Genomic DNA, 26,928 nt, shown 5'->3' with positions numbered 1-26,928 from the left:
GTTTGTTTGTTTGCTTGTTTTTAATGAGGATATTTATTGAGGATACACAAGAAAAAGACCTCTTTATTCTGCATAGCTTCACTTTGGGTTTTAAATACACTACAGAAGTTCATGAAGGATAGTTTAACCATTTATGTTGTCTTATGTGAGAAGCCAGTGAGTGTACCTTACTTTTCAGAAAAAAGTGTATTCCTAATTAGTCAAGTATAATATGTACATTATAAAATTAAAATAATGAACTAAAATGTCTGTCCCCAAGTAAAATTTAAAATCCATACTTAACATATATCCCAATTTCAACATATTTAGTGAATATGTATTCTTAAAAGATCTACTACTTTACATTTAGATGCATTAGGGTATATTAGAAATAGAAGCAAAAGAAAAGATTTAGAACCTGGTCTGTCTTTGTCACTCAAACAAGTTACCCTCTCTGAGTTTTATACCCCCTTCATCTTTAAAACTGGGGGTAATGTCAACCTGACTACTTTAAAATGAGTTTGAGAGTCAGGCAAATTAGAAAGATACATAGATGATAACTTTTCAAAAGGTATGTTGTCTTTCATTATTTGTAGAATACTTTTATACTTTTCAGAGTACTTTTATATTGATCATATTGTTTGTACTTTATGAAAGCCCTCTACACATCAGAATTATGCTTATTATACAGAGTGGCACAGATAAAGATAATATTGAATTGCTGCTTAAGACTGCATAAAGAGCGTGGACTTTATAGTCATACCTGGCTCCACCACTTCCTAGCTTCATCTATTTCTACATGTGTGATGGTGTGGAAATTACTCAACTTCTGAGAGCATCAGTTTCTCCACGTAGAAACTGAGTACAGAGTAGGTAACAGATACTAGTTCTTCTTACTGGGAGTGTAAACACATAATCTCTGTGATATCAGCCTATTAAATCTAGAGGCTTATTTCCTCCCTGGAGTGAATACTCTGCTTTAAATATAGATGCTTTGAACATTTATTTCTGTCATTTCTGAAAAGCTATCATTTAATTAAGGTATTGTTGAAAATGCTTTATAGCTGATTTATTGTGCGTGGTCTTTTTTGATAGCTGAGCATGTGCTTTGAAGATGAATAGAACATTGTCTCTGTCCTCTAGGAGCCTACTAGGTGTTTATGCAAGAGACAAGTTAACAAATAACTGCCACATAAGGTGAGAGTAATTACATCAGAAGTGTGTCCAGAGCAGAGCATCATAGTGCCTCTGGACCTTTTAAGTTTCGTGAAACATCTGAGTGTTGGGTCTTAAATGATTGGATCATTAGTATAACCTAAAACGTGACTTGATACATTGTTATTCTGTGGATAATGTTAAATATAATAGCATACTTTGGATTATGTGGATGAGCCTTTTTAATTGCTAACACCTGACTGAGTACCGTTATTCTATTTGCTGTTGGAAAGGAATTTTTTATTTTTGTATTATTTTCACAGCATTTCAAACTTAGCAAGAACAGTAAAAAAAAAAAAAAAAAAAAAAAAGTCTCATATGCTTTTACCCGAATTCCCCACATCTGCTTTATCAATTTCTCTTCTTATATGTTTATATCATTTTTTTGTGAACCATTTGGAAGTGACAGACTTGTGTGCCTTTCCCAAATACTATTATTTTATAATGCTAAATACTTTTTTAATAAGAACATTACCATAATACAATGGACTAAATTGGGAAATTGACATTAACATAATACTGTTGTCTATATACCTAAATTTTATTTTACTAATTGCCCCAATAATGTGCTTTATAGATTAAAAACAAAAATGACAAAACAGGTCCCTTGGCCAGTCTGAAGACCACACATTGCGTTTAGTTTTCATGACACTATAGTCTCCTTTAATCTGGAATAGCTCCACAGTGTGTCTTTTGTCAAGTGTATGGCATAAAGAGAACCAGCTATTTATTTTATGGAATATCCTTCAATTTGTGTTTAATGCATTTTCATAATAAGATTGAGGTTACATTTTTTTTTACCAACTTTTTTATTGTAAAAGCAGATAACATAAAATTTACTATCTTAACCATTTTAAAATTTACTGTGCAGCTGTATTATGTACATTCATAATTGCTGTGCAGCTGTCATCTATCTCTAAAACTCTTTTCATCTTACACACTGAAACTCTATACCCATTAAACAATAACCTCCCATTCCCCACAAGCCCAGCCCCTAGCATCCACAATTCTACTTTATGTCTCTGATTTTGATCACTCTAGGTACCTTTTGTTAGTGAAATCATGTAGTAGTTGTCTTTTTGGCTGGCACATTTCACTTAACATTAAATCCTCAAGGTTCATCCATGTTGTAGCACATCAGAATTTGCTTCCTTTTGAAGGCTAAATAATATTCCTGTATAAATAACAAATTTTCCATATCCATTCATTCATGGATGGACACTTGGATTGTTTCTACATTTTAGCTACTGTGAATAATGTTGCTGTGAATATGGATGTAAAAATACCGCTTCAAGACACTGCATTCAGTTCTTTGAGGTTTATACCTAGAAGTGGAATTACTTGATCATACAGTAAATCTGTTTTTGTTTTTTTGAGGAGCCACCATACTATTTTTACAGTGGTTGTAACATTTTAGATTTCCACCAGAGTGTACAAGGATTCCAATTTTTCCACATCCTCACCAACACTTTTTATTTTCTTTTTTTTTAATAGTAGCCAGTCTAATTGGTGTAGGTGACATCTCATTTTAATTTTGATTTGTGTTTCTATAATGATTAGTGACACATCTTTTCATGTGCTTATTGTCCATTTGTATGTCTTATTTGAGAAAATGTCTGTACGAGTTCCTTGACCATTTTTTAATTGGGGTGTTTGGTTTTATTGTGGAGTTTTCTGTGTATTCTGGGTCTCACGTTTTGTCAGAGATATGACTTACCTGTTTTTTCTTCTTTGCCTGTGCCTTTGTGTCATATCCAAAAAATCACTGTCAATTCCAGTGTCTCGCTTTCACCCTGTGTTTTCTTGTAACAGTTTTATAGTCTTAGGTTTTATGTTTAGATCATGACCCATTGTAGGTTGATTATTGAATATGGCATTTATTTCTGGATTCTGTTTTATTCCGTTGTTCTATATGTCTGTCTGTATGTCAGGACCAGACTTATTATTACTGTAACGTTGTTGTAAGTTCTGGAATCAGGAAGTTGAAGCCCTCCACCTTCATTTTTCTTTCTCGGGGTGATTTTGGCTTTAAGGGTACCATGAAATTCTGTGCGACTTTTAGGACAAATTTTTCTATTTCTTTAAAAAACCCATTGGGATTTTGATAGGAATTGTATTAAGTCTGTAGATTGCTTTGGATAATATTGACAGTTTTTGCAATAATAAGTCTTCTAGTCTATGACCACAAATCTCTTCCCATCTATTTATGTCTTCTTAATTTATTTCGTAAATGTTTTATAGTTTTCATTGTACAAGTTTTTTACATCCTTGATGAAGTTAATTCTCTGTCTCTGCTTTTTTTTTTAAAAAAAAACATTTAGGAGACTCAGTGTTCTGCTGAAAATTTGTTCTTTTTATGCTATGATAAACAGAATTGTGTTCTTAATTTCCTTTTTAGATTTTTCAGTGTTAGAAGAAATACAAGTGATTTTTATATAATGACTGTATCCTGCTACTTTGCTGAATTGGTTTATTAATTCTAACAGTTTTTTTGTAGAATCTTTAGGGTGTTTTACTTATAAGATTATATCATTTGTGAACAAATAATTTTGCTTCTTCCTGTCTAATTTGGATGTCTTTTATTTCTTTTTCTTGCCAAATTGCTCTGAGTCCAGCTAGTCTCATGTTGATTACAGGTGGTGAAAGCAGACATACTTGCCTTCTTTCTAATCTTAGATGAAAAGCTTTCAGTCTTTCACCACTGAGTATGATGTTCACCGGGGGTGTTTTGTATATGGTTTTTCTTATGTTGACATAGTTTCCTTCTACTCCTATGTGCACTTGAGAAGAATGTATGTTCTGTTGTTGTTAGAGTTCTGTGTTTATTAGATCTCTTTGGTATATTGTGTTCATCTCTTCTATTTCCTTATCATCTGTCTGGTTGTTTGATCCATTATGGAGAATGTGGTATTGAAGTCTCCAACTTATTGTAGAACCACTTTTTTTTTTTTTTTTTTTTTTTTTTTGAGGCGGAGTCCCACTCTGTTGCCCAGGCTGGAATGCAATGGTGCCATGTCAGCTCACTGCAACCTCCAACTCCCAGATTTAAGCAATTCTCTTGCCTCAGCCTCCTGAGTAGCTGGGATTACAGGCAACTGCCGCATGCCCGGCTTTTTGTATTTTTTGTAGAGACGTGGTTTCTCTGTGTTGGCCACGCTGATCTCGAACTCCTGACCTCAGGTGATCTGCTTGCCTTGGTCTCCGAAAGTGCTGAGATTACAGGCATGAGCCACCATGCCTGACCAGAACCATTTCTTTCTTCAAGTCTGTCTCATTTTTGCTACTTACATTTTGGTGGTCTGTTATTAGGTATGTAAATTTTTTATGATTGTTACATATTCCTATATTGAACCTTTTATAAATATATAATACCTCTGTTGTCTCACAGCCTTTTTTTTTTAATTTAAAGTCTATTTTGTCTTGTTAGGAGTACAGCCACTCAAGCTCTCTTTTGGCTACTATTTGCATGGTAACCAAATCACTTTCTATCTTTCACTTTCAGCATATCATGTCTTTGAATCTACAGTGAGTCTCCTGTGTACAGCTTGTAGTTGGAACATTTTAAAAATTTATTCTACCAATTTCTATCTTTTGAATGAAGAGTTTATTTACATTTAAAGTAATCATTGGTAAGAAAGGACTTACTTTTGTCATTTTGCTATTTTCTTTACACATGTGCCTTGTAGCTTTTTTGTTCCTCATTTCCTGCATTACTGTCTTCTTTGGTCTTCGATTAATCTTTGATAGTGAAACATTTAACTTCCTTTCTTATTTCCTTTGTGTCTGTTCTTCAGTTATATTCTTTGTGGTTACCATGAGGATTACATTTAACATCCTAGACACTTCTAATCTCAGTTTATACAAGCTTAAGTGCCTAATATACAAAACCTCTGCTCCTTTAACTGCTCTGTCTCAACCCCTTTCAGTTTTGATGTCACAGAATTACATCTTCATATATTGTATGCTCCAAAACAGAAACTCATAATTTTTAATGTATTAGTTTCTTAAATTCCATAGGAGACAAAATATGAAGTTACAAATCAAGTTATAATGTTAGCTTTTAGACTAATAATTGATTTTCATTATTTACTAATACTGGCTTTATTAATGTTAAGCTTATTTATTTATTTGTAGGCAGGGTCTCATTCTGTAGCCCAGGCCAGAGTCCAGTGGTGTGATCACAGCTTACTGCAGCCTCAACCTCTTGTGCTCAATCGATTCTCCCTTCTCAGCCTCCTGAATAGCCGTGACTACAGGCATGTGCCCACCACACCTGGCTAATTTTTGTTGTTGTTGCTGTCTTGTTTTGTTTGTAGAGATGGAGTTTCACCATGATCCACAGGCTGGTCTTGAACTCCTGGGCTCATGCCATCTGCCTGCATTGGCCACCTAAAGTGCTGGGATTACAGGTGTGAGCCACCATGCCTGGCTAGGCTAATTTTTTTTTTTTTTTTTCATTTGAAAATGTGGAATCCTGGAAAACCAAAAGCGAATTTACACAATCATTGTTACGATACTACTAACTAGCGTTTATGATTCCCTGTGTATTTACCTTTACTGAGATCTTTATTTCTTTGTATGACTTTGAGTTACTGTCTAGTTTCATTTCAACCTGAAATGCTACCTCTAGTGATTGAACAAACTCCCTCAGCTTTTGTTCATCAGGGAACATCTTAATTTCTCTCTCACTTTTGAGGGACTGTCTTGCTGGATATAGGATTCTTAGTTGACAGGTTTTTTCTTTTTTTTTTTTTGCTCTCCTCTTATTTTATCACTTTGAATACTTCTATCCACTGCCTTATGGCCTCTAGAGTATCTGATATGAAGTCTGCTGATAATCATATTTAGGATCTGTTATATGTAACAAGTCACTTCTTTTGTTGCTTTCAAAAATCTACCTTTGTTTTTGGCCTTTGACATTTCCATTATAATGTGTCTCAGTGTGAATCTGTTTGATTTCATTACTTGTTTATTGAACTTCTTGAATGTTTATATTCATGTTTTTTCATGAAATCTAAGAAGTTTTAGCTATTACTTCTTCAAATATTTTGTCTACTCTTTTATCTCTCACTTCTCATGCAGCTTCCACAGGGCATTAGTTGGTCTGCTTGATGATGTCTCACAGGTCCCTTAGGTTCTGTTCACTTTTCTTAAATCTTTTTTTTTTCTTTTCTTCAGACTCAGTACTTTCCATTATCCTATCTTTATGTTCACTGTTTTTTTTTTACCTGCTCAAATATGCTTTTGAATCCCTCCAGTGAATTTTCAGTTACTGTACTTCTCAGTTCCTGAATTGTTTTAAATTTTTATTTCTCTTTATTGATATTTACATTTTGTTCATACAGCATTTTCTTGACTTTGTCCATATCTTTTAATTCTTTAAGGAAGTCTTTGTCTAGTAGATTTGGTATCAGGTCTTTTTTTTTTTTTTTAAGGGACAGTTTCTGTTGATTTATACTTCTCCTTTGAATAAGCCGTTTATTCTTGTTTCTTTGTATGCCTTGTGATTTTTTTCCCCCTGAACACAGTATGTTTGAATTTAATAATGGGGTATCTCTGAAAATCAGGTTCTCGTTCTTCTCCGGGGTTTTCTTTTTTTGTGTTTTTGTTTTTCGGATTGTTGTAGGCTGTCAAAGATGAGCCTAAGGTGTAAACTTATGGTCTTCTTAGATATTTTCTGAGCCTGTGCTGTCCCCTGTGCATACACAGTGACTTTCTAATTTCCTCCAAATGTGTGGTTGGTTTTTAATGTCCTAGTCTTCAAAGCCTGGCCCCGCAAAACAGGAAAAAGAAAATTGAATTGGTGTGTAGGTAGGGGAGGCCTCCAGCTCTTTGACCTGGAAGTCAGTTCAGCCTGAGAGGATGGTGTGGGGTTTGCAACAATGAGGAGGAGATGCAACAGCAGTATCTGCACCCTGTTTGCACCTTTGTGATTAGAAGCAGCAGGTAGAGCACAGATCTCCAATATTTGGAGAGCGTGATTTTCTTTGCCCACCCTGGCTCATGCAAGCATTACACAGTTGACTGAGGGATAGGGTATGGGGAGTTGCTACTGTGCTAAAGCTGCAAGTGAATGAAATTAACTACAATTTACTGTTCAAGCCTTCACATGGAAGTTGCAAGCCTTTAATAGACTCCAGAGTTTCAAAATATTTACATCAGACGGATGCTGCCACTAAAATTGTTTTCTAGGTGGAGAGATGAATTTGTGGTGCTGCCTACTCTGCCATCTTGCCAGAATCCATCCTCTTTTTTACAGTCACTTTAACCTACAGTGATCACCTCAGTCACAGCATTTAACTTTTAATGCAGTGTGTCTCAAATTAGAATCTAAGAAGTATTCTCTAGAGTTTGTGAGTTCTGCATTGGAAAAGCACTTGTTTATAATTGAGTAGAGGAGAAAGAGGTATTAGCAAATAACATAGTGAAACTTAGATAAATGCTGAGAAGGAGAAATACAATGCACATTGTAAAAGTGCATTTTCTAAACTATTTTCATCTATTTTTAAATTATGGGATCTTAGAATTTATTTTAACACAATTTTAAAAAACGTAATATTGCCCTCTGAAACTTCGTAAGCTGCTTCAGTTTGTTACAGCAGCAATCGCTACTAGATCCTTTGTAATGAAATAGAATGGTAAAATTTGGGTGAGCCACATGTCCAGCCAATAAATTTGACTTTTAAAAAATTCTACCCTGGAAGACAGAGCAAGACTCCATCTTAAAAAAAAAAAAGACTTTGGGATTCTTAACCAGTACAGTGGGTAGTAGAACAGGTAACATGGAAAATCAGACAGCAACAACTAAAAGACTTGCAAAGAGTCTATGTGAAATTATTTCAATTAAAGAAAAACCTTTCTGTAATCTCAGATCTTGTTCTAGGTCTCTCTATACTTCCCTCTACCACTCAGTGACATTTGAGTATAGGAAAATCACATTTATTGTTGAAATTCATTTTCTCCATTTGTAAAAAAATAGCAACACCTGCCTTTACCCAAGAGGACTGTGTGAGGCTCTAGAAAAGTAATATAGAAGAAAATGTATTGCAAACCATAGAAGCTATAGAAATGCTTATTCTGTTACTAAATTTGTATACCATTATGTATATTTGCAACTTGGACAATAATGAAATCCTGTAGTTCACTTAATAGATTAGGGGTAGAAGCAGTAAAAGGGCAAGGATATTCCAGAAGGAGGAGCTAAAAAGCCCCTAAGTAATTTGCCCCAAGCCATCAGTAATAAGACTTAAGAAACATAATTTTGCTTACCCATGTTGGCCATTCTGGTCTTGAACTCCTGGTTTCAAGTGATCCACTGGCCTTTGCCTTCCAAAGTGCTAGGATTACAAGCATGAGCCACTGCACCCAGCCTGAATGCCAATATCTTAATAGCAACCCAGAGTCAGAGTATTTCACAACTTTATTAACCTCTTTAAAACTGAGTACTTGGCTCAAAATGATTTTTTGGTTTACTTTTTATGATGCAAAATTTCAAAAATACTCAAATCTAGAAAGACTAGTACAACGAACTCTACGTATATGCATCACCAGCTACAGCAGTCAACTCCTGTACTTTTATTTGATCCACAGCCCCTCCTACTCCCAACTTGCCATTGTTTTATTTTGAAGTCAATATAACACCTATGTCATTCTGTTTATATATATTTCAATATTAGCAACATTTTCTAAATGCATAGAATCAAAAGGTAATGCTATACAATAATGATGAGTTGTTACTGATAAGCAGTTAACATTATAATAATTATGGTATAAATTAGATTTTCATAAAAACCAACTTTTTCCATTGCATGTTTGTTAAAAAATTTGGCAGAGGGGCTAAAAGGCTTCTTGCCGTCGTATTTTTAAAACGTAATTTCTTTCATAACTTTAGATATCCAGTTCTTTCTTGCCCTTTTCTTGTGTAATATCTTAAGCAGAATAAAGTGAAATTGTATTATTAATTTTTTTCACAAAGTAAAACATTATCAGTGTGGGTAATCTCAATATGCTATTGGGAAATAAGTAATTTGAAATATTTATAAAATCTCAAATGTCTGTAAGTTTAGTAACTTTGCTCGAATAGCAATCTTATAATTTTTATTTATTAAGTGGGCTTTCATGGAGTATTTAAGGGTAGACTTACTCAATGGTGGGACTCAACAAAATACTAGCTACTCATTTTTAACTTATTGCTTTATGTAGCGCAAATGCATGCTGTATAATTTTTGTTTTTTTTGAGACAGAGTTTCACTCTTGTCACCCAGGCTGGAGTACAGTGGCGCGATTCTCCTGCCTCAGCCTCCTGAGTAGCTGGGACTACAGGCGCACACCACCATGCCCAGCTAATACTGTATTATTAGTGGAGACGGGGTTTCTCCGTGTTGGTCAGGCCGGTCTCGAACTCCTGACCTCAGGTGATCTGCCCACCTTGGCCTCCCAAAGTGCTGGGATTGCAGGTGTGACCCACCCCGCACCTGGCTTCATACTGTACAATTTTTTAGCCATGAAACCAGGTTGTCTTTAAGCATTTTATCATAGCATCCAGATGTAGTACTGTGCTGAAAATAATGTGTCAATTGAACTTTGAATATTCACCTTTATTGAAAGCCTATACATTTGGAAGAAAATGGTTATTTTGTGTTATAATGTTCTTTCATACAGCTTTTGTGTATAATTCTTTAGTTAATTGAAGTAGAACTATTAATGTTTATAAGCATATCTTCTAAAGTTTGTTTAAAGGGTAGTCATCTTTTTTATTCTCTGAAACTTACTGGACTTGGTACTTTTATAACTTTAAATATGCACAGGAAATAATTTTAAGGGGAATTACATCAGTTTTTTAATATATTTTTCATTTGGTATTAATTGCATTTTATTCTTTAGTTTCATATACATAATAATTTCTAACCTAACCAGAAAACCAAGATTTTTTCAATCCAAACTTAACTAGGTGTGCATTATTCTGCTTGTTTTTCTTGCTGTAATAAATCACTGTTAATTCTGTGAGGGTCTAGAATAACAGTGGTAAAAGCAATCATTGCAGCTGAAAATAATCAGGGGTTTTTACATAAAACTAAAAATTTTTAGTTCTCTGAAAGTTTACAGTTCCTTTCTGTGATGGGCTTTTTTTTTTTTTTCCTTGTTTAAAAACAATTCATTTTTGGGAATAATTTTTTTTCCTGGGTGATCAAATGATTGGAATCTTAATGGTATCCTTGGGAATAGAAAACAATGATTTCTAAGCAACCTAGGAAGAGTTGATCATACACTAAAGAATATTCATGGATTTTATGAGAAGGCTGTGGTGATCTCCTGTGTAAAACTTAAGAAAGTCATGGCTGTTTTAGCAGAAAGCAATTTATTTCTTAAAAGCAAATCTAGTTTAACTGCTGAAACATTTATTTTTTTCTGTTTGGTGCTGGAATAAGGATATATTGTTTTAACATATAAAAAGCTCATATAAGATTATAACTTAAGAAATAACAAGTTTTTCATAACACCGCTAACATTTGTGAACATTAATATGTAATGTTTTTATTTTCTTCTTAATACATTTATAATTTTTTTTTTTCTTTAAAGGCAAATCCTCCTCCAGTACTGGTCAACACAGATAGCTTGGAAACACCAACTTATGTAAGTTTCCTTTCCTCCCCACATTCAAATAATTCTGCCTTTCCTGTTCAGTTTTTGATACAAATACAAACGTCATGGCATTATTTTCTCTAATACATTTTACTTAATATGCTCTTTCACTATATACTATAGCTTTATTGTAGTATGGTCCTTCTTTGGTGGTTTTGTGTTTTTTTTTTCTTATGTAAAACAAATTTTGAAATAGAAATTTATAGTTTAATTTTGAAATTTTGATAGCTAACTTTTACAAAAGGTTGTCTCTGGCCATTGGCACTATATTGTCACTTACATAGCACTATATATTCCAATTATTTTAGAAGTCTAATCAAATGGCTAGATTTTTAGTAACCAAATTCATATATTAAAATAACTAGTTATAACTTTGTAATTTTTAATTGATTAGTGCATCTCTCTAAACTTCATTTGTTAAAAAACCCTATTTCCCTGAAAGATCAATGGCCAGAACAACCATTGATCTAACGTTTTTCACCCCAAAGGAAAATAACTTTGGAGATACAGAAATAGTACCTGTGTATTATTGTTGTTGCATTTTAATCAAATGGCACATAATTTTACAGGCTTTAAAAATTATTTCTCCCCTTTTTGAACTGTAACTGATCTTCTGTCAGTACTTTCAAATATTTTATTTGGCTTTTTATTCTGTTTGTATTTATATAAATATGGGTGTATCAGATATTTGGGGATTTTTGAAAATATTCAAATAATAAGACTTAATAGCCAACCAAAAAAGCTGTTCTACACTTTTTCTCAGAGTCTTTATTTCATTCAACATTATCTTTCACACTGATGTAGAATATTTAGTCAAGCAGAATTTTGCTAGTATTTGCTTCACATATGATTTTTGTTCTTCCTCACTTGTTCTTTTTGTTTAGATATGTCTTGTATAGGGGCATAGTCAATGATTAAATGTTTTTATTTTAACATCCTTGAATAAGAACTAATGGAGAAAATGATAATCTCAAAAGAAAATAAGTTCATATGCATTTTAGAGGAAATATCAAATTGAAAGCAAAATTAGCATACCAACCAAGAAACTTAAAGTTGTATAATTTCAATTTTGTGTGACATATTCTTGAAAAAATATTTTCCGTGCTAAGCAAGGTATGTTGGAGGTCTTAAAGACCACCCCTGTGATTGAAGTTTCGCTAGAAGGACTCACAAGACCGAGCATATAGTTTACTCATAGCTAAAACTTATTACAGCTATACAGTAAAGTGAGTAAGGATCTGTAATCAGATCATAGGGCTGTATGTCTAGAAGAAGCCATATATAGACTTCCTTACACTTTCTTCCTCCCATGAGGGGTCACACATAGCATTTTGTCCCGCAGCAGTGAAAATGCAGCAAACAACATTTTCTGCGTGTTTCTGCCCAGGAAAGCCCAGAATCAAGCTCAGCAATCAGATATTTTATTGTCAGTTGATCCCATAGACGTCCTCTGTCTAGTACTTGCCAAATTTCCATACTCACAAAAGAAAAGCAGTTGTTCAGCATAATATGTATTATCTCTAACATAAAGTTTAGGCACATTAAACCACCGTATCAGTTGGGAAATCATGAGATCCAATTTCCCAAGACATCAGCTAAGACTCAGTCTTGAAAGCAAGCCTTTTTAGAGAGAGCAGCCTCAGACCCAGTGTGTTAAGTAACCCTTTTCTGTACATAAGAAAATAAGTTAAATTCCAGTTTCTCAAGCAAGATTTGTCAAAGGGTGGTACTTTATCATATTTAAAAGAACACTACGAATGTTTGGTATTTTTATCCCTTTAGTATTGATGTAAAGGAATACCTAAGGCTGAGTAATTTATTTTATCTTTTTTAAAAAGTAGTTTATTTGGCTGATGATTCTGCTGGCTGGAAGGTTGGGCCTCTGATAGAAGCCTCAGGCTACATGGCAGAAGGCAAAGGGGAACCAGCATCTTCAGGATCACATGGTAAAAGAGAAAGCAAGAGAGAAGGGGAAGGTGCCAGATTGTTTTTATCAGCTCTCATAGGAAGTAATAGAGTGAGCACTCACTCATTACCATGAGGACCGTACCAAGCCATTCATTGAAGGATCCACTCCCATGACCCAAACATCTCCCATTAGACCCTACATTTTAACATGAGATTTGAGTGACAAACATCCAAACTGCATAGCAAGTAGCAACTATTCAATGTGACCCTTGGAGCACGCACGTAGGCAAAAACAATATGTTTTGTTTGGGTAAAACAACTTTAAACTTTTAGGAGACTGAGGAATTTCATTCCAAAATTTAAAATATGTTCTAGAATGTTTTTTAAATATTTTTTATCCATTTGTTAATTCCCTGATCACTTATTATTTGCTGTGTATTGATGAATATGAATAAGAAAAACTGTATCTGCCACCTTAAAACACATTTTTTTCTGGCTGCAGTTGTCACACATTCCAGAATTAATTAATTGAAAAACTAATGCATATACATCATACAAAATTCAGAGATACAAAGAGACATCCAGTGAAGAGTAAATCATTCTTCCACCCCTGCTCTCAATCTTTGAGTTCCTCTTACCTAAAGCTAAAAGTGTTACTAACTTTACCTCCTTGTATGAACATTATGCATGTGTAGGCCCATCTAAGTGTTGTTTCCAAACTTTTACCCTTTAAAATCAATGCCCTAGTCATAATTTTTGTAGATATTCTTGTGTGTATGTGAAAGTGCAGTCTCAGTCAACCCATGGGAGATTGGTTCTGGGGGCCCTGCGGATGCTAACGTCTCTTATATGTAAAATGACATAGTATTTGCATGTAACCTGTGCATGCCTTCCCATCTACTTTGTCATTTCTAGAATTACACCTAATAGAATGTAAATAGTTGTTACATGCTATACTTTTAGATTTGTAATTTTTTTTTTATAGAAGTTTTTAAAATTGTTTTTCCTTTTTCCCCAAATATTTTTTGTCAGCAGTTGATTGAATCCACAGATGCATAACCTGTAGTTTTGGAGGGACAACAAGACATAATCAGAATATATTCATATAAATGGAATTGCTTAGAAACTGTGTTAATTTGGCTGGGCACGGTGACTCACACCTGTAATCCCAGCAATTTGGGAGGCCAGGCAGGCGGATGACTTGAGGCCAGGAGTTCAAAACCAGACTGATCAACATGGCAAAATCCTGTCTCTACTAAAAACACAAAAATTAGCCAGGCATGGTGGTGCACAACTGTAATCTTATCTACTTGGAGGGCCGAGGCATAAGAATAGCTTGAACCCAGGAGGCGGAGATTGCAATGAACTGAGATGAGATCCTGGCAGTCCCTTGACAGGTTAAACATAGAGTTATTGTATGACTCAGTGATTTCATTCCTAGTTATATACTCAAGAGAAATGAAAACATGTCTATACAGAACTTGTAATGATGTTCATATCAGCATTATTCATAATAGCTAAATAGTGGATACAAACCAAATACATATCAACTGATGAGCAGGTACACAGTTTGTAGTATATCCAGACAATGGAATATTATTTGGCAATAAAAAGGAATGAATTACTGATGTGTGCCACAACATGGATGAACCTTGAAAACATTACGATAAGTGAAAGAAGCCAGACACAAAAGTCCACTTGTTGCATAATTTTATTTATATCAGAGATCCAGAATAGACAAATACATAGTTACTGAAAGTAGATTAACAGTTGTCAGGTGTTGGGTGTAGGGCAGAATGGGGAGTGACTACTAATAGTAGGGTTTGTTTATGGGTTGATAAGGATGTTCTGGAATTAGAAAGTAATAATGATGGCACAACTCTGTGAATAAACTAGAAACTACTGAATTGCATACTTTAAAAAGGTAGATTTTGTGGTATGTGAATATCTCAACAATTTTTTAAGGTGAAAAAGTAGAAAAAGGTAAGTAATAACATAAAAGCAAATTAGAACAATTAATACATTTTAAACATTACGTTGCCAAAAGATCAAAAAGTTTATCAGTAGATTCTGATGGTGACAGTATGGGGTAAAAATATACTGATACATTTTTGTTAAAGTATAAATGGATAAAACTTTAGAAAATGCCATTTTGTGATAATGATCAAGTCTATAAATCAGTACCTTTTTTCCTATATTTTTTCTTTTGTAACGTTTTGTATTATATCCAAGAAGCCATTGCGTAATCCAACATCACAAAGATTTACACCTCAGTTTCCTTCTAAGAGTTTTATAATTTTGCTTCTACATTTTGGTCTCTGGTTCATTTTGAGTTGATTTTTGTATAGTGTGAAGTAGAGGTCCAACTTCATTCTTTTGTATGCAGTTATTCAGTTTCCCCATCATTGTTGAAAAGACTATTCTTTCCACATCGAATGGTCTTGGCAAACATATAGAAAATCAATTAACAGTAAATTATGGGTGAAGGTGTACCTTTCTAATTTCTTTCAATAATGTTTTGTAGTTTTCTGTGTACAAATCTTGCAGTTCTTTTGTTAAATTTATTTCTGAGTATTCTTTTTTCTGAGACAGAGTTTCACTTTGTCACTCAGGTTAGAGTGTGTTGGCACAATCTCAGCTCACTGTAACCTCCACCTCCCAGGCTAAAGTTGATCCTCCCACCTCAGTCTCCCAATACTTGCAACCACAACTGCCTTTTTTTTTTTTTTTTTTTTTTTAATTTTTGGTAGAGATGAGGTTTTCCCATATTGCCCAGGTTGGTCTCAAACTCCTGAGCTCAAGTCATCCACCTGCCTCAGCCTCCCAAAGGACTGGGATTACAGAGGTGAGCCACCATGCCCAACAAGTATTTTATTCTTTTGTTGCTGTTATAAATGGAATTGTTTTATTTTTGTAGTTTTTATTATCTTTTATCCTGCAACTTTGCCAAACTCATTTATTAGCACTAGTAGTTACATAGTTTGAATTTTCTATGTACAAGATCATGTCATTGGCAAATAGAGATAGTTTATCTCTGGATGCCTTTTATTTCTTCTTTTTATTTTAAAGGATGGGAAACCTCAGGGTTTTATTTTTTGGTTTTTTGGATATTTTATTTATTTTTCAGTAGGTTTTTAGGGAGCAGGTGGTGTTTGGTTACATGAATAAGTTAGTGGTGATTTCTGAAATTTTGGTTCACTTGTCAACTGAGCAGTGTACCCTGTGCTCAGTGTGTAGTCTTTTTATCCCTCACCACCCTCCCACGCTTTCCTTTGAGTCCCTAAAGTCCAATGTATCATTCTTATGCTTTTGCATCCTTGTAACTTAGCGTCCACTTATGAATGAGAACATACTATGTTTGGTTTTACATTCCTGAGTTACTTCACTTAGAATAATAATCCAAGTTGCTGCAAATGCCATTCTTCCATTCCTTTTTATGGCTGAGCAGTATTCCGTGGTGGTTGGGTGGGTGTGTGTGTGTGTGTGTGTGTGTGTGTATATGTGTGTACGTACATACCACATATTCTTTATCCACTCATTGAAAAATGGGCATTTGGGCTGGTTCCATCTTTTTTTTTGCAATTGTGAATTTGCGAATTGCACTGCTCTAAACATACATGTGCAAGCATCTTTTTCATATAATGACTCTTTTTCCTTTGGGTAAATACCTAGCACTAGAATTGCTGGATCAAATGGTAGATGTACTTTTAGTTTTTTAAGGAATCTCTGTACTGTTTTCCATAGTGGTTGTACTAGTTTACATTCTCATCAGCAGTGTTACAGGGTTTCCTTTTCACTGCATCCACGCCAACATCCATTATGTTTATGGCCATTCTTGCAGGGATAAGGTAATGTCACGTTGTAGTTTTGATTTTCATTTCCCTGATAGTGATGTTGAGCATTTTTCCATATGCTTGTTGGCCATTTGTTTATCTTCTTTTGAGACTTGTCTATTCACGTCCTTAGCCCACTTTTTGATGGGATTCTTTTTTTCTTGCTGATTTGAGTTCCTTGTAGATTCTGGATATTAGTCCTTTGTCAGAAGTATAGATTGTGAAGATTTTCTCCCACTCTGTGGGTTGTCTGTTAACTCTGCTGATTATTTCATTTGCTGTGCAGAAGCTTCTTAGTTTAATTAAGTCCCATCTGTGTATCTTTGTTTTTGTTGCATTTGCTTTTGGATTCTTGGTCATGAAGGCTTTGCCTAAGCCAATGTTTAGAAGGGTTTTCTGATCTTCTAAAATTTTAATGGTTTCAGATCTTAGATTTAAGTCTTTGATCCATTTTGAGTTGATTTTTTTAAGGTGAGAGATGAGGATCCAGTTTCATTCTCTACATGTGGCTAGCCAATTATCCCAGCACCATTGTCAAATAGGGTGTCCTCTCCACACTTTGTTTTTGTTTGTCTTATTGAAGATCAGTTGGCTGTAAGTATTTGGCTTTATTTCTGGGTTTTCTATTCTGCCTTCATTCTGTGTGCCCATTTTTATACCAGACCCATGCTGTTTTAGTGACTATGGCCTTATAGTATAGTTTGGAGTCAGGTAATGGGATGCCTCCAGATTTGTTCTTTTTGCTTAGTCTTCGTTTGGCTATGCGGGTTCTTTTTTGGTTCCATATGAATTTTAGGAGTGTTTTTTCTCGTTCTGTGAAGAATGATGGTGGCATTTTTTTTTTTTTTTTGGAATTACATTGAATTTGTATATTGCTTTTGGCAGTGTAGTCATTTTCACAATATTGGTTCTACCCGTCCATGAGCTTGGGATGTGTTTCCATTTGTGTCATCTGTGATTTCTTTCAGCAGCGTTTTATAGTTTTCTTTGTAGAGGTCTTTCACCTCCTTGGTTAGGTATATTCCTAAGTATTTTATTTTATTTTAGCTATTGTAAAAAGGGTTGCATTCTTTTTATTTTGTTTTAAAGAGACAGAGTCTCACTCTGTTGCCCAGGCTGGAGTACAGTAACACAACCTCAGCTCACTGCAACCTCCGCCTGCTGGATTCAGGCGATTCTCCTGGTCTCAGCCCCCTGAGTAGCTGGGATTATAGGCGTGCATGACCACTCCCAGCTAATTTTTGTATTTTTAGCAGTGACGATATTTCCCCGTGTTGGTCAGGCTGCTCTCAAACTTCTGACCTCAGGTGATCTGCCTGATTACAGGTGTGGGCCAGGGCATCTGGCCTAGGGTTGAGCTCTTGATTTGATTCTCAGCTTGGTCACTGTTGGTGTATAGCAGAGTTACTGATTTGTGCACATTAATTTCGTATCCTGAAACTTTGGTGAATTCACTTAACCAGTTCTAGGAGCTTTTTGAGTCTTTAGGGTTTTCTGGGTATACAGTTATTATATCAGCAGCAAACAGCAACAGTTTGGCTTCCTCTTTACTGATCTGGGTGCCCTTTCTTTCTCATCTGATTGCTCTGGCTAGGACTTCCAGTACTGTGTTGAATAGAAATGGTGAAAGTGGGCATCCTTGTCTTCTTCCAGTTCTCAGGGGGGAATGCTTTCAACTTTCCCCATTCAGTATAATGTTGGTTTTGGGTTTGTCATAGATGGCTTTTATTACCTTAAGGTATGTCCCTTCTATGCCGATTTTGCTGAGGGTTTTAATCATAAAAGGATGCTGGATTTTGTCAGATGCTTTTTTGCATCATTGAGATGATCGTGTCATTTTTGTTTCTAATTTTGTTTATGTGGCATATCACATTTATTGACTTATGTATGTTAAACCATCCCTGGTATGAAACCCACTTGATAATGGTGGATTCTCTTGGTAGGCTGTTGAGGATTTTTGCATCTGTGTTCATCGGGTATATGTGTCTGTAGTTTTGTTGTTGTTGTTAGGTCCTTCCCTGGTTTTGGTATTAGTGTGATACTGGCTTAATAGAATGACTTAGGAAGGATTCCCTCTTTCTCTATCTTTTGGAATATAGGATTGGTACTGTTTCTTCTTTAAATGTCTGACAGAATTCAGCTGTTACCTGTCTGGTCCGGGACTTTTTTTTTTGTTGTTAACAATTTTTTAATCAGCATTTTCACTGCTTGTTATTGGTCTGTTCAGTTTCCATTTTTTCCTGGTTTATCTAGGAGGGTTGTATATTTCCGGGAATTTACCCATCTCTAGGTTTACTAGTTTATGCACATAAAGGTATTCATAGTAGCTTTGAATAATCTTTTGTATTTCTGTGGTATCAGTTGTATTATCTCCTGTTTTATTTCTAAATGAGCTTGCTTGGATCTTTTTTTTTTTTGAGATGGAGTCTTGCTCTGTCACCCAGACTGGAGTACAGTGGCACAATCTCAGCTTACTGCAGCCTCCACCACCCAGGTTCAAGCAATTCTCCTGCCTTGGTCACCTGAGTAGCTGGGATTACAGGTGCATGCCACCACGGCCAGCTAATTTTTGTATTTTTAGTGGAAATGGGGTTTCACCATGTTGGCCAGACTGATCTAACCTCAAGTGATTCACCTATCTTAGCCTCCCAAAGTGCTGGAATTATAGGAGTGAGTCACTGCACCTGGCCATTTGGATCTTCTCTCTTCTTTTCTTGGTTAATCTCACTAATGGTCTATCAATTTTATTTATCTTTTCAAAGATTCAGCTTGTTGCTTTATTTGTCTTTTTATTTTTGTTTGCTTCACTTTCATTTAGTTCTGCTCTGATCGTCGTTATTTCTTTTCTTCTGCTGGGTTTGGGTTTGGGTTGTTAGGGTTTCTCCAGTTCTGTTAGGTGTAACCTTAGATTGTCTTTGTACTCTTTCAGACTTTTCTGATGTAGGCATTTAATGCTATAAACTTTACTCTCAGCACTGCTCTTCCTGTATACCATAGGTTTTGATAGGTTGTCTCACTTAGGTATAATCTTAGATTGTCTGTTTGTGCTCTTTCAGACTTTTTGATCTAGGCATTTAATGCTGTGAACTTTACTCTTAGCACTACTTTTGCGGTATCCTAGAGGTTTTGATAGGTTGTGTCACTGTTATCGTTCAGTTCAAATAATTTTTTAATTTCCATATTAATTTCATTGTTGGCCCAATGACCATTCAGGAGCAGGTTATTTAATTTCCATGTATTTATGTGGTTTTGAGGATTCTTTTTGGAGTTGATTTTCAGTTTTATTCCACTGCTGTCAGAGAGAGTACAATTGATATAATTTTGATTTTCTTAAATTTACTGAGATATTTTTGGGGCCTATTATATTGTCTGTCTTGCGGAATGTTCCGTGTGCTGATGAATAAAATGTATATTCTGCAGTTGTTGGGTAGAATGTTTTGTAAATATCTGTTAAGTTCCTTTGTTTTAGGGTATAGTTTAAGTCCATTGTTTCTTTATTGACTTTCGGTCTTAGTGATGGGTATAGTGCTGTCAGCAGAGTATTGGAATCCCCACTATTGTGTTGCCATCTATCTCATTTCTTAGCTCTAGTAGTTATTATAAATTAGGTAACTCCAGTGTTAGATGCATATATATTTAGGATTGTGATACTTCCCTGTCGGACTATCCTTTTATCATTAGAAAAATATTATTGAATCAAACCTAAACATAAGGAATTAGTAAATTAGGCTTTTTAAAAATCTTTCCTTGGACAAGTCTTATACCTTTAATGTAATAGGATTTGTCTTGTTTGAATATATTAGTGTTAACTGATTAGAAACTTAAAATCCTTGGGCCAGTAAAGGACCGAGAATATCTGTCATAAAATTTTTTTCTACGTAATTATGACCCATATGTACCTATAAGTAAAGGCTAAAATTGTACTAAGGCCTTTAATTATACTAAAAACATAAACTTAAACAATTTAAAAGTTAAACAGTAAATGCTATTCCATTATACCAGCAACACCCTGATGGAAATACGAATCCACTAACTATATTAACAAAAATGTGGAATATCTAGCGATCAGCTAAAAATGAAATATATAGAGTTTGTAGTAAGAAAACTATAAAACTTTACTGAGTAGCATGAAAGAGTACTTAAGTAGAGAACAGGTCGTGGTGCTGAGCAGGAAAATAATGTAAAATCTTCATTTTCTTCAGAATAATCTGTAAATTTAGTGTAATACCAATCATAGCCCCCAAAAATGGGGTTGGGAGTGGGGGAGAGGTGGGAGAGTTAGGAGAGGGAGAGAAGGGAGAAAGCAAAAGAAAGAGACTGTGTGATTGTGTTTTAGAAGGACAGAGTTGAGCTTAGTGGAATGATTTAGCTGGAACTGTGCCATCCAATAAAGTAGCCATGAGCCACATGTTACTGTTTAAAGTGGTTAAAATTTAATAGATTTTTTTATTTTTCTTTGAGACGGAGTTTCGCTCTTGTTCCCCAGACTGGAGTGCAACAGTGCGATCTCGGCTCACTGCAACTTCCGCCTTGTGGGTTCAAGCATTTCTCCTGCCTCAGCCTCCCACCTAGCTGGGATTACAAGCACCCACCACCACGCCCAGCTAATTTTTGTATTTTCGTATTTTTAGTAGAGACAGGGTTTTGCCGTGTTGGCCAGGCTGGTCTCCAACTCCTCACCTCAGGTGATCCACCCACTTCGGCCTCCCAAAGTGCTGGGATTACAGGCATGAGCCACCGCACCCAGCCAAAATTTAACAAAATTTAAAATTTAAATTTTATTCTGTTAATGTGGTAGGTCACATTTGTTGATGTTCCTTTATTGAGCTATCATTACCTCCCAGGGTTAAATCTCACTTGATATGGTAAGTAATCCTTTTAATGTGCTTTGAATCTGCTAGTATCTTGTTGAGAATTTTAAAGTCTATGTTTATCAGGCGTATCAGCCTGAAATATTCTTTTCTTATAGTGTCCTTGTCTGGCTTTGGGATCAGGGTAATTCTGGCCTTGTAAAATAAATTTGAAAGAATTTGAGAAGAGTTTGGTATTTCCTATTCAGTTTTTGAGGACAGTTTGAGAAGGACTGGTATTAGTTCTTCTTTAAATGTTTGGTAGACTTCAGTCATGAACTCATACTCTGGGCTTTTCTTTAATAGAAGATCTTTGATTACTGATAATCAGATTATTGATAATCAGACTTGTAATGCTCTGTTTAGAATTTCTATTTTTTCTTAATTCAGTCTAAGTAGGTTTACATTTCTAGGAATTTATCTTTCTTCTTGGTTAACCAATTTGTTGGCATATAATTGTTCATGGTAGTTCCTTATGATCTTTTGTATTTCTATTGTATCAGTTTTAGTGTCTCCTCTTTCATTTCACAGCATTTACAATAGCACCAAAAAATAAAATGCATAGGAATAAATTTAACCAAAGAGGTAAAATATCTGTACATTGAAAACTATAAAACATTGGTGAATGAAACTGAAGAAAACACAGATAAATGGGAAGATATCCCATTTCATGATTGGGGAGATTAATATTGTTAAAACGTTCATACTACCCAAAACAATCTGGATTCAATGTAGTCCCTTTGAAAGTTTCAGTGATATTTTTCATAAAAGTAGAAAATATGCTTCTAAAATTAGTGTGGAACCACGGAAAACCCCAAATAGCCAAAGCAATCTTGAACAAAAAGAACAAAGTTTAAGGCATCATCCTACCTGGTCTCAAAATCTGCTTCAAAGCTGTAGTAATGAAAACAGCATGGTACTGGCATAAAAACAAACAGACCGATGGAATGAAGTAGAATTGAGAGCTCAGAAATAAATCTACACATTTATGGTAAATTGATCTTCAGAAAAAATATCAAGAACACACATTGGGGAAAGGACCCTTTCTTCATTATATGGTATTGAAATAACTGAATATCCACATGCAGAGAATGAAATTGAATCCTTATCTCATACCATATGCAAAAATCAACTTAAAATACATTCAGGATTTAAATGTTAAGAACAGACACTATAAGACTACTGAAAGAAATCATCGGGGAAAAGCAACAGGACGTGGAGGCCCACGCCTGTAATCCCAGCACTTTTGGAAGCCTGAGGTGTGCAGATCACCTGAGGTCTGGGGTTCGAGACCAGCCTGGCCAACATGGTGAGACCCCGTCTCTACTAAAAATACAAAAATTAGCCAGGCATAGTGGCTCCTAACTGTAATCCCAGCTACTCGGGAGGCTGAGGGAGGAGAATTGCTTGAACTCAGGAGGCAGAGTTTGTAGTGAGGCCAGATCATGCCACTCCAGCCTAAGCGGCAGAATAAGATTCCATCCGTCTCAAGAAGGAAGGGAGGAAGGAAGGGAGGGAAGGAGGGAAGAAGGGAGCGAGGAAAGGAAGGAAGAAGACATAGAGGAAAAGCTTCTTGACATTGGACTGAGCAGAAAGAAAGAGAAAGAAAGGAAAAAGGAAGGAGGAAAGAAAGGAAGGAAGGAAAACATAGGGGAAAAGCTTCTTGACATTGGACTGAGCAGATATTTTGAAACCCGAAAGCATAGACAATAGAAACAAAAACAAATGGGATTGCATCAAGCTTCTGCCTAGCAAAAGCAACAATCAGCAGAGTGCAGAGACAACCTACAGAATGGGAGAAAATATTTGTGAACTATAAGTCTGATAAGGGGATTAATATTATTAAATTTGTGAGGAACTCAATTCAATAGCCAGAAAACATGTCAGGACTGGTGGCTCATGCCTATCTATAATCCCAACACTTTGGGAGGCCAAAGTGGGAGGATCACTTGAGTTCAGGAGTTTGAGACCAGCCTGGGCAATATATTGAGACCTCATCTCCAGAGAAAAATTTTTTGCAATTAGCTGAGCGTGATGGCACATGCCACTAGTCCTAGCTACCCACAAGGCCGAGGTGGAAGGATTGCTTGAGTCCAGGAGTTAAAGGCTGCAGTTAAAGGCTGTGATCACAATGGTGCACTCCAGGCTAGGCAACAGAGTAAGATGCTGCCTCTAAAAAAAAAATAAAATAAAAATAAATAAATAGCAAGAAAACAAATAACCCAATTTTTTTTAAATAGACTGAGAACCTGAAAAGACACTGCACCCACACAAAAAGACCAAATGGCCAGCAAGTATATTTAAAAATGTTCAACATCACCAATCATCAGGAAAATGCATATTACAACCACAATGAGATATCACTTCACAGCCATTAGGATGGCTGATATAAAAAAAGACAAAATAAGTGTTGGCAATGCTGTAGAGAAAAGGGAACCTTTCTATACTGTTGGTGGGAATGTAAGTTAGTACAGCCATTATGGAAAACAGTATGGAGGTTTCTCAAAAACTAAAAATAGAACTATGTGATCAGCAATCCTGCTTCTGAGGACATATCCAAAGGAAAGAAAAATCAATCTACTACAGAGATACCTGGCTCCAGTGTTCATTGCAGCATTAGTGACAATTGCCAAGATACAGAAACAACCAAAGTGTCTGTTGGCACATGAAGTGGATACAGAAAATGTAGTGTATATACAGAGTGGAATACTGTTCTGCCTTTAAAAAGAAGGAAATCCTGTCATTTGTGACAACATGGATGAACCTGGATGACATTATGTTAAATGAAATAAACCAGGCATAGAAAGGCAAATACTGCATAATCAAATCTCAAAAGGTCAAACGGAAAGCGTGAAGTAGAGGGGTATTACCTGAGGATGGAGGGATTGAAGACATGGTGGTCAACTGATAATAAAATTTCAATCTGGAAGAAGTATCTTCACGAGATGTATTGTATAACATGGCAACTAGAGTTAATGACAATGTATTGTACACTTGAAAATTGCTGAGAACAGATTGTAAAGGTTCTCCTCTCTCTCTCTCTCTCTCTCTCTCTCTCTCTCTCTCTCTCTCACACACACACACACACACACACACACACACACACACACACACACACACATTTTTGATAATAAAGTTTTGGCCCTTCAAAGCTCAGTGTGAGTATGTTTAATGTTATTGAATTGTCTTGGTATTTGAAAGTATCAGCAGTTTTAAGTTATTGAGGATTAAGGAATAAAGTTACTAGTGGTCTATATAGCTGCTGCCTCATGTTTCACCTTTTTAAAAGTACCGAGTGCTACCCAAAAATCCCCTTTCTGTGCTGCCTAGACACCTACATGAATTGACATTTAATTAAGCACCAGAAACATTTACTGAGCACCTACCTTGTAAGGAAACTTAAAGATGAAAAATCCAAGATTCCTTAAGGCAAATCTTAAGGTCATAATATCAGAATTTTATGTTAATGCCAAAAGGGCCGTATAAGCACACTCATTTGGAAATGTTTTCCAAAATAAAATTTTAGATTATTTAGAAATAAACAAATGAACAAAAATGGAGCCCAATGTAGCAGTTGTGGGATTTGTCCTAATCCCTATGTCAAGGAAAATTTATAAAGTTTGAGGCTTTTAGAAACAGAAAAGAGTAAGCATAAATTGAGCATTTAACTAAAAAATCTTTTTTTAGAAAACAAAAGAATAAGGAATTGTTAAAAGCAGAAAGTAATACCATTAAATGTAATAGACTCATCGATAATGTTAAAACTACTTTGGTAAAGACTGATAGACTTTTAGCAAGTCTTGAGCAAGAAACAAGATGTTACCAATAACCTTTAGAATAAGAAAGGGGATATTGCTGCAAATAATAATTTTACTTTTACTCATAACGGGACTTCCAGTCAAGTGGGCAGGATATACACATGTGTAACCCCCCTGTACTCTAGATGCATAGACATGATCAACACATCTCTTGAAGTTACTCCTCCTAAACTGAGATTAAAAACTGAGATTAAGAAATTTTACGTGTGTGTGTGTGTGTATGTGTGTGTGTGTCCGTCTCTCTCTCTCTCTCTCTCTCTCTCTCTCTCTCTCTCAATATGAGCCTGGGCAATATAGTGAGACCCCATGTCTATGAAAAACAGACAAAAATAAACTTAGCTGGTCATGGTGGCATGTGCCTATAGTTCCAGCTACTCAGGAGGCTAAGGCAGGAGGATCACTTGAGTCCAGGAGTTTGAGGCCCCAGTGAGGTATGATTATGCCACTGCACCTCCAGCCTGGGTAACAGTGAAATCCCAACTCTCTCTGTGTAAATACTTATATAATATCTAAGAGGAAGATGTCTTTAGATCTAAAGAAGAGGGAACAAAGCCATAATAGGATTTGAATCCAGGAGAATCACAAGAATTAAGAACCCAAAAGGGTAGTAAAGATAAGTTTCAAAAGTTCTCAGGGAGGAAACTCCTGGTCCCTATATCAGGCTTGAATTAAGGGTTACTTTTTATAGTAAGGTTAAGAAAGCAAAGTGGCTTATGTAGGTTTTGTTATTTCTTTTGTGGTTATCATTGCATAACAAACTACCCTGAAGCTTAGTGGCTTAAAAGAACAACAGTACATTTTTTCTCATAATGAATTGAATGGTTCTGCTTTACATGGTGTCAGTTTCGGGTACTGGAAAAGTTTGGGAAGTCCACATAGCCTTATTCACATGGCTGATAGTTGGTGCTGACTGCTGAGTAGGAGTGTAGCTGGGGCTTTTGGCCGATGTCTTTGGTTCTCCTTTGTTTAGATCTCCCTGTAGACTGAGTTTTCCTCATGTTATAGCTGCTGGGTTCTAAAGAAAATACATTCTAAGACAAAGGCAAATACTACCAGGCATCAGATGACCTAGCCTCTGAAATCATATAGCATCATTTGTGCCACATTTATTTTTTGCTAGTCACAGAACTTGCCTAGATCTAATGGGAGAGAAAAGAGACGCCTTTTGATGGTAGAGTGATTTAGTCATATTGCAAAAGGATGTCTGGAATGGAAGATGTGAGGCATCTTCAGAAATATAATTTATCACACTCCCCATTTGATTTAGATATTTTGCTCAGCCTCATATCATTAGAAATTTTAAAGCAAGGGTTCAAATCCATGTTCATCTGATTCCAGTGACTTGTTTCACTAGTGTGGCCTTTACTGTAGAAGTTAACTTCTTTCAGGCGAGACTAGGAAATAAATTGGAAGGAGATAAATTGTGAGCAAGTTATCTTGAATGGTGACTCTGATTTTGACACAAAACATGTACGTGAAATTTGTGACCAAAGAAGCACAAAAGTTCCAGATATAGAAGTGGAAAATTGCAGAATATGTAATGGAAAGAGCAAGTCATTCAGACTGGATGGTATGTAAGGTTTATGAAGGTGAAGAATGAAGGTGAGTGGTACACTGGGGTCAGTTCATTCAGAGACTTGATTACCAGACTATAGAGTTTGGATATTTTTAGGAAGGGAAAGT

The 26,928-nt window shown here is 35.6% G+C and overlaps 1 protein-coding gene and 1 long non-coding RNA gene across 31 annotated transcripts in view; one reads left to right on the top strand and one right to left on the bottom strand.

Annotated features, from left to right (window-relative positions):
• The window catches only part of DLG1 (discs large MAGUK scaffold protein 1), a 291,753-nt gene that overhangs the window by 160,063 nt on the left and 104,762 nt on the right, over positions 1-26,928 (top strand). For all 30 annotated transcript variants that reach the window (XM_032298165.1, XM_032298168.1, XM_032298162.1 and 27 more), the window contains one exon: positions 10,774-10,827. In XM_032298165.1, coding sequence (XP_032154056.1) covers positions 10,774-10,827 — 54 coding nt within the window. The remainder of the gene's footprint in view (positions 1-10,773; positions 10,828-26,928) is intronic.
• LOC116564814 lies at positions 3,721-18,197 on the bottom strand. The gene is made up of 3 exons (XR_004275111.1): positions 18,175-18,197; positions 15,555-15,564; positions 3,721-3,799 (listed from the first exon to the last, which is right to left on the bottom strand). It is a non-coding gene; the product is annotated as an uncharacterized LOC116564814 (long non-coding RNA).

Source organism: Sapajus apella, unplaced genomic scaffold (assembly GCF_009761245.1).
Source record: "Sapajus apella isolate SASKATOON/1434 unplaced genomic scaffold, GSC_monkey_1.0 scaffold38, whole genome shotgun sequence".
Taxonomy (NCBI): Eukaryota; Metazoa; Chordata; class Mammalia; order Primates; family Cebidae; genus Sapajus; species Sapajus apella.
The sequence above is the reverse complement of the archived record's forward strand: the minus strand, read 5'-3'. Positions and strand labels throughout refer to the sequence as shown.